This window comes from Toxorhynchites rutilus, chromosome 2, assembly GCF_029784135.1.
Source record: "Toxorhynchites rutilus septentrionalis strain SRP chromosome 2, ASM2978413v1, whole genome shotgun sequence".
In the NCBI taxonomy this organism is placed as follows: Eukaryota; Metazoa; Arthropoda; class Insecta; order Diptera; family Culicidae; genus Toxorhynchites; species Toxorhynchites rutilus.
This window is the reverse complement of record NC_073745.1, coordinates 336968923-336978129: the sequence shown is the minus strand read 5'-3', so window position 1 is coordinate 336978129 and position 9207 is coordinate 336968923. Positions and strand designations below refer to the sequence as shown.

The window sequence follows — 9207 nt, the reverse complement described above, 5'->3', positions numbered from 1 at the left end:
TTATTAACGTTAACTTTATTTCATGAAAACGTGACCTGTTTTCTGATTTGGCACCCTTAATGAAAGACGTAGTTCTACGTCAAAAAGCTGTGCATTCGGTAGTAGGAAAAAGAATATTTCTTTTACTACTCTTTCAGAATGGCGCTAAAAACATGACACGGGGGTCTCCGTAGCCACATTGGTTGCGCGTTCGCTTAGTAAGCGATCGATCGTGAGTTCCATACTCAGGGCCCTCATTGACCATCTTTGTGTTGTTACAGAATAACTACGTCCACGCAACAATCATCAGCGAAGGAGATCCACGGTCGAAATAAGATCGATTTATCCATACAACTGCTCTGCTCTGCAAGACACATCGGACTGCTGTTCTATAAATAACTCAACAATGATCAATCAACTGTCTCCGCTGTCCGGTCTCACTGGATAATGGAAGAACAGAAGGAAAAACAGGAAGTGGGTTATATCTATGGTATAACCGCAAGGGTGACGTAGGACTATCGTTGATTTAGAGATCATTTGTATGAAGTTGAATCTGAATTCATTCTGAATGAATGAATATTTGGAGAACTTCGAAAACGAGAGCGTTACGTTGGAGGCACAAGGTTTTATGCATCCAATATTGGATACGGAAATATCCTACTGATGGGGAAGAATAATCTTCAGAAGCTATCCTGTTGATTGCGATTGATTGAAAAATCACAAAACCTAATGTATTTGGTCACAGTGTTACATGGATAGAAAACATTAAAATAAACTCTTTCATATGAATGTAATTTTAAATTCCCAGAGGAACTGGCGGATTATTTTCAGTAACGATTAGATATTTCCACATTTTCCTCGATACTGGAAGCCCACCAGTGGTTAATGCTAACTCGATAACCATCTGTTAATAGCACTTGATTGAAACATATTTGGTCACAGTGTTACATGGATAGAAAACATTCAAATAAACTCTTTCACATGAATGTATTTTTAAATTCCTAGAGGAACTGGCAGATTATTTTCCGGATCTTTCTCGATCCAAACGGAAAGAATTCCGTGCGTGTATGTGTGTGTGTGTAGCGGCTGCTTCGAGATCTTCCCGGGGAACCGTTTGTAGCATCACTCTCCTCCTGATGGATTCCCTTCTGGCCTAAGGTGCACAAACAGGCTCTTGGTGACACCGTTCATCCGCGCTTTCATGATAAACGAAGAGCTTCACCACAACAGCGACAACATGCTCCAATCGCTGTTCAATTAGAACTGAGTGGATTTCCGAGCGGCGCTCGCTTATATACCGATTGGTGATTTCAATAGCCTGTTTTGAAAGCAATTTTAAGACTATTGAAACAAGTTTTTGGATCAGAAAGTAACAAGTATAGAACGCGTAGACATTTTATCTTTCGAATGAAGTGTTTATCATACCATTTCGTTCAGTTGTTTAGGAGCTATTAACACTCAAAATCTCGGTCTCCGGCGTAACGCTTTCGTTTTCGAAACTTTGATTTTACACCCCGGTATAGAAATGAAAGACGTAGTCCTACGTCAAAACTCTTACGCCTAAATGGCTACTATGTAAATGTGTACCATATGCAATGGTATAGAAGAGAATACTCTAAGGCCGAAAAATGGCAACTGTGTAATGTGCTAATTATAGATATGATTAACATGTGACATGTACACGATTAAAATTCGGCTTTGTAACAGCTAAAATGCTAATGAGCCTAAAATAAACAAAAAGGGATAAAAAAAAATAACATGACAGTCTCGATTGAATGTCAGTAGCACCGTGAGGGGGTTCAAATCCTGGATGGCTTATTTATACCAAATAAGTTGAAAACGGGCAGAAACGAATGTATTAGTTGCTCGTTTCTGACGGTATGGTTTGGTAAGCAGACAAAACGGCAGCACAAATGTATGGGAAAATGGAAATGTTTCCATTTTTCATTAACTTAAACCGTTTAGGGATTGAGGAATTGTAGTATGCTATACATCGAAAAAATCTTAGATATTTTCCGATTCGATTAGTATGCGAATCATCAGAATCCATTCGCTGTGAAAGTAGTTTTAACGTTAGCTTTATTTCATAAAACGTGACCTGTTTATTGATTTGGCACCCTTCCTGAAAGACGTAGTTCTACGTCAAAAAGTGATCTTGAAGAGTAATACTCAGCACTTATGAATCTAAATAATAGTTCATCTGTTAATTTTATGTAGTGAAAACCATACACAATTCTGGTTAACTCATATTGATCCAAATGAATATTTTATGCTGATGAGCTTCGAGGTTATCACCACTAGAAATGACTTTGGCAGAAGCCGTAAAATAGAAAAACAGTTGTCCCGAGAACGAACTCAACTTAACAGTATGGTTTGATGGTATATAAGGGGTCATAACCGCGTTCAACATTATTCGGTTCAACACATAACCGTCGTTCTATTAATTACATTAATTGATAAGGAACATGTTGGCACCCAATTTGTCTTACTGAGTCTTAAGATCTTGCGTTCAGTTGTAATAACAAATTTCAAAAATCAAGCCATACTCCGGGCGCTGATAGTGTTCAAAAATATTCTCGCTCTGGTGAAATGATGATTATGCTGAGAAGTTTCAGAATGAAACACACACACATACAAAATTAATAACAGTAATGCTATTTTAAGTTATCTTGTTTGCTTCCTTGGAATTATGAAGCAGATGTCACTTTTTACTAGTAAACAGGAAATTCAACTTGTGGAAATTTCCGTATTTCTGTTGCATATAGAAACTAGCAGGTCTTCCAAACTGGCTGGCTTCCGAAACTTACCTGACATCAAAATCCTGCAGGTTTCTAAATTCTTATCTGAATACTGACATCGACAAGCATTATGAGTTGCCAATATTATACCCAACACGGTTGATCAGTATATTCATCTCACCGCGTTCTAAGACGTTTGGCAGATGGATTACATCAAGTCTTCACCTAGGTCTACAAAACATCGGTCGGGTCAGCACAAAATCGCACAATTAATCAACGACTTGATACAGTATCTGTTGACACCCAATTTGTCTCACTTTGGCACTCGTTTTGTGACCCGTTGTCCAAAAAATTTCGTGCCTCAAATGGTGATAAAACCAAAAAATTCTTTTACTTTCGCAAAGAAAAAGATTATGCTGTCAGTCGACAGATTATGTAAGTCGAATGGCTGTCCTGGTTCTAGTTCTGTTTATCTCGTTACAATTTCCTAAAAATTCTTCTTCGAGTTCTCTGTGAATGGAAATTGGCGAAGACAAGCTGAATGAAATGATAATGAACGAATACCACTCCATTTCCTACCTTCCAGCATTACCGAAGCATCGATCCTTCCTAATCGCTCTTTCTCCACGCGTCGTAAGTAATTCAGCGCATACTGAACTCTCGACTCTGGCGGCTTATCAAGCTTCCCTCCGTCGATGACCGAATGACCAACAAGTAGCCGTAGCCGATGGGGACGTCACACAGAGTAGCAGTAGAGAAAGAAGGATAGAGATATGGGTAAGCTACTTCTTAAAGCGAAGTCGCCGGTCAGCTCTTGATCAGTCCCCGGCTGAAATCGATCTTGATCACTTGGAGTTAGTGTTACTGTGACTGTTGTGGTTTTGAACCTGTTTTTTCCCATAGCTGGATTGCTCCTGTGAAGTTAAAGTGATATTTGTGGACATTGCAGTTGGAATAATCCGTTGGAGTTCAGCATGTATAGACAACAGAGTTTAGACGGGGTATGTTCAGCCGGTACCTGCGATCATCGTCGATCAATTGTGGAAATTTTTCGTTGGAATCAAGTGCAGTGATGATCCTAAACATGATAACATAGTCTTCAAAATGAGAACAATTGTAACATTATTAGTGTTATTAGGGATTAAAATTCATTCTCAAATAATCTAATCGTGGATGATCAAATCATCGTGTCAACAAATCGAACTAATATTCGCAATTGTTGCTTATTGATTAATTCATTCTCATCCTCGCCCCCGTTTCGCAGTGTTATGATGTTACCATCAGTGACCTGATGAGAAGTCACTGTTGCTGTCCTGATAAGACTTGAACTTAATAATGGACGGGAAGCCGCAATTGTAAATTCGTATTCGTGCAGCAAATTAACCTGATTTGGGATTAGTTTATAATATTCATAATTGATCCGCTAAAAAAACAAACTTTAAAATGACTTAAGCGCCCGCAAATGAACACCATTTGAACTTAACATGAGATATAGACAAACAAAATATATGGTGTTAACTTTTTACATGGTATTCTATGATATTTGAACACCATATATCATGAACGAACTGGTTAAAGTAGAAAATGTGTACAAAAGGTGGTTTTATTGCAAAATATAATTGACTGATAGTTATATTCCGATGTGTGAATTGACATGTTGGGATGTTAGGTACGTACCAAAGAGGCTAATTAATTTTGGAGTGAAAAATTTAAGTGATTGCAATAATTCAGTGGATCAATTTAGTAATTAATTCAGTATTCCAGCATTTAACAAACATTCGAAATAACTTCATACTCTAGTTGAAGCAAATTATTCCTCCTAGTTTTCGACGGCAGTGACGGCATCCGCTGTGGTTCTAAGCGGAGAAAATTCAAAATTTAGAGAAAGCGCATAGCGAAGCCCTCATTTCTCCAAAAATAGAAGCAGGTAATTGCGTTGTCATCCCTTTTGATTTATCAATGTTGGTTCCACTAGAAAATCTACACAATAAATGCGCTGATCAGTCACTGATTGAAGATTAAACTAATTCAAAATGCATCGTAAGAAATGAAGATGAAAAAATGTAGAGGAAATGTTCATAAATCTCACAAATTTATGGGACCGCTTATCGCTAGTTCTATCAGAATGTATTTATTTTCTTTCTGGTTGCTGGTTCGTTATAGTTATAAAGGTTCTATTCTTATTTGAATATTAAGGGAACGAAATTCCATTATAGTCGAATTGAATAATATGGTTAAAATGATTTAGAACATATTTTGTTAAATCCACCGAATGATTTACGAGACACAACAACAAGTTAAACAACATGTTATGAGCATTCAAACCACAATATTATTCCTCCCAACTAAAATGGCTATAAACTGTTTTGTAATGAGTACCTACAAGCGCTGGCAAACAAACATAATCTGTTTAATCGCATGAGCGCGTGTCTATCGACCAGCAAACATTGACGTATTACTGCTGCTGTGGTCCAGCGGCGGCTTCATACCCTTCTTGGTATTTACATACACGCGTACTCCCCGAGACCGCAGCATCCATTACCCTGCACGGCTTGAGAGAGCTCATCGATGTGTATGGTTCAGGTATATTTACTTTCACCACTTGTTAACAGCTGCCTCGCTTCAAAAACAGGTGCAGTACCGTGTGATCGAGAATATTTAAATTAATTAAACTCATGCCCATGTTCGATGTCGGAGTTGACAGCGATTGACAGCTTCGCAGTGTGGTGTGTCGCGTGCGGTATTCTCAGTGCTGGATGCTGCTGAGATTAAACTAAAATAAAGCATATTGTCACCGAATTGAAGTGTATAATTTATGGAGTTGTTACTAACAGGTAGCCACCGGAATCCATAAAGTCAATTCCTTAGTCATTTATGATGTATTGATACAAGCCGTGATGCATAACTTGTTGACCACGTAAATTGAACTTTGCAATAAACGGAAATTCCTGTTTGCGATAAATACAATCATGATTCGTGATCATGATGTGATAAATACAATCATGATTCGAATGAAGTGAACGATTCGAGTTTCATTATCCAGTACAATGGTATTATTATATAGACTGACCCTTGAAAGGGTAATGATTTACGACATTTACGACACAACGTTGAGTCAAGCAACATGTTCTCGTAATATGGCTGTAAACTGATTTCCAATGAATAACTGACAAAGAAGCCGCTTGGGAACTGCCACCGTTACGCTCGTTACGAAGTTGGTTTCAAAAAAATACATGTAGCCTATCTTTTCACGAAAAGGTAATGAGTGTGCAATATGATTTATGGATTGTTCGTTCAAGCTCAAACTCATGAAAAAAAAACAATCTTTTGAATAATGTCGAGTGCAGGGATCAATTTGAATATAAATTGCTGATTTTATTTTCGAGTTGTTATTAACACTCTCACTCTGCATTTTTTTTTTCTTATTTAGCTGCTTTCTACCCTGATTTTCTCCCCCGAATATCAATAAATCGTGAATTGTTGTTTACAGTTCTCCCGTAATACAGTGATACGTGAACTGTGACAGAGAAAAAATGATAAAATACATGAGCTTGAGCTTGGGTAGACTGTACCATTCGTGGTTGCTCTCCGTGATTGACCTGGACCAACCAAATTGCACAAAGAACACACAGAACACACGCTTGGGACTAGCAAATCATTCTCGTTGTGCAATTTTCGGTGATTCGAGCTTTAAGGTGAAGGTGGAAGCTAGCCACAAATGGCTGCCACAATAGCGCTCATTTCTTTCATCTCCCTCCCTCACTCCTCGCTCAAAAATCAATAATTTTGCGAAACAGTGTGAAGAAAATGATCGTTTTCGCACACTTCCCATCAGGTAATATCATCCAAACTCTAATCGATTACTCACAAGATATTAAATTTTCATCTGCTGTCGCACTGTATAGAGAAAAACGTCGGAAAATTCGAGCAAGTGCTCTGAAAGTTAAATTTTCTTTTTTCAATCTTCGGCAATGGTTTTGTTTGTATTGGTGAAAGCATCGTTATTTTTTCGACACTGATGCCAGACAACATAATCGGAACAGCTATCAAAACCACTCAATAAAATATTATTCGTGAGTCATAGCGTTTCATGTCATAAAAATCAATAGAATAAAATTTTGTTGATATCAATACAATCATTGTTTTTACGTTTAATGGGTCTATAATGTAAGTTTTAGCGACTTTAACATTGGGTAAGAAAATTGTATTGCAGAGCTCGGAACATTGCCACGACTGCCTATGCTTTCAAAAACAATAAACAGAAAAGCATTACATTCAATCAAAATGTCTCGGCCAACGAAGAGAAGGGTTAAGGCTCTCCAACGTGAATATGTGGAAACAATATGATCAACGAAGGAAAATATTAATGAATTATCAGGATCGAGTTACTATGCGGAAGAACTAGTTAATATCAAAAGAGCCCCATTTCGCATGTGTTATGAATTTGCTCATGTTACGCTCGCGTATAATCAGAATTTTACTTCATACGCAAATGCACCTTCTATATATATTTATGTATGCAATTGTTCATCGGAACATTTTGTTCATACATCTAACTTCAGTATTGAATTGTTATTTTTTTTTTCAAATGTATTCAAAGACTCGTATCAATGAAGCACCACACAGTCTGATAAGTGAATTGATCTGTTTAAGTGTGCTTTGCTCTTCTCTCACAAACACTATTACCCCATTTTTACACGTGGGTTTACCTATACTACTACAATGGCTAGCTTCCACCTTCACCTTAAATGGTCAATAACGACGTCGGCCACGTCCTTACAATCACCAGGGGAAGGGAAGGGATATTAGTATGATATTCGCCGCCCGAAGGCCAGAAGGGTCGCCTCTATAGCGTGGTTCCCTAGCGTTTATCATGGAAGGGACAGTTGTTAGTGGGAATGGTTAAGAAAAATCAGGATTCACTGCAGTAAGTGATGTGATTATGTAAATGCGAACAATTAACCTCTCGACAAAACAAAAATCCGAAAATCTCATGTGTTACAACACGCGGCAGAGATTATCTCTAGGTATCCTGAGAAGGAAAACCTGTAAAATTGATACATTTTATATAATATTTTATATTAATTTTTATTCATTTATAGTGATACTACATCCCATTGAGAGATTAGATCTTCTTCACAATTTTTCGCCAATAGTCCCGATCCATGGCTGCAGTTCTCCAACTCCCGGCTGCACCGATTCTTGCCAAGTCCTGCTCCACCTGGTCCAACCACCTCGCTCGCTGGGCTCCTCTCCTTCTTGTTCCTACCGGATTCGATGCGAACACCATCTTTGCAGGGCTGCTGTCCGGCAATCTTGCAACATGCCCTGCCTATCGCACTCGTCCAGCCTTGGCGACTTTCTGAATGCTGGGTTCGCCGTAGAGTTGCGCCAGTTCGTGGTTCATTCTCCTTCTTCATACTCCGCTTTCCTGTACACCACCGTATATTGTTCTGAGCACTCGGCGTTCGAAAACTCCAAGCGCTTGTGAGTCCTCTTCAAGCATCGTCCATGCTTCGTGCCCATAGAGAACAACCGGTCGAATTAGGGATTTGTACATGGTACACTTCGTACGGGGTCGGAGTTTGTTGGACCTCAAGGATTTGCGGAGCCCATAGTAGGCACGACCTCCATTGACAATGCGTCTTCGAATTTCACGGCTGTTGTTGTTGTCAGTTGTTATCAACGAGCCAAGGTAGACAAATTCCTCTACCACCCCGAGCTCGTCGCCGTCGATCACAACACTACTACCAAGAAGAACTCTGTTACGATCAGTCCCTCCAGCTAGCATGTATTTAGTCTTAGACGCATTGATCCCAAGCCCAATCAGCCCTGCTTCGTGTTTCAGTCGGGTATACAAGTCGGCTACCGTCGCATGTGTTCCTCCGATTATGTCCACGTCGTCGGCGAAGCAGATAAACTGACTAGACTTGTTGAAAATCGTGCCCCGCATGTTGAAGTCCGCTCTCCGCATAACACCTTCCAGCGCCACGTTGAAGAGCAGACAGGAGAGTCCATCGCCTTGTCGAAGTCCCCTGTGAGTCTCAAATGATTCCGACAGCTCACCTGAGATCCGCACACTGCACCGCACACCGTTCATCGTTGCCTGAATCAGTCTTGTCAGCTTTCGGGGAAAGCCGTGTTCGTCCATGATCCTCCATAGCTGTCGTCGGTCGATTGTATCATATGCGGCCTTGAAGTCGACGAAGATGTGGTGTGTAGGGACCTGATACTCGCGGCACTTCTGGAGGATCTGCCGCAGTGTAAAAATCTGGTCCGTCGTCGAGGAACCGGGCATGAATCCGGCCTGATAACTTCCCACAAATCTACTTACTATTGGCGATAGGCGGCGGAAGAGGATCTGAGACAAAATTTTGTAGGCACCATTCAGGATTGTGATGGCACGATAGTTCCCACAATCCAACTTGTCGCCTTTTTTATAGATGGGGCAGATTACCCCGTCCTGACTATCAACCGGTGCATACACTCT

The 9207-nt window shown here is 39.7% G+C and overlaps 1 protein-coding gene across 2 annotated transcripts in view; it reads left to right on the top strand.

The window, feature by feature from the left end:
• Positions 1-3531: 3531 nt before the first annotated feature.
• The window catches only part of LOC129769789 (protein henna), a 32972-nt gene continuing 27296 nt past the window's right edge, over positions 3532-9207 (top strand). The window contains exon 1 of one of the 2 annotated variants that reach the window (XM_055772259.1): positions 3532-3718. In XM_055772259.1, coding sequence (XP_055628234.1) covers positions 3692-3718 — 27 coding nt within the window. In that variant the 5' untranslated portion in view covers positions 3532-3691. Of the gene's footprint in view, positions 3719-4534; positions 4645-9207 lie in introns of those variants that run through there. The other variant, XM_055772260.1, reaches the window with a different exon arrangement.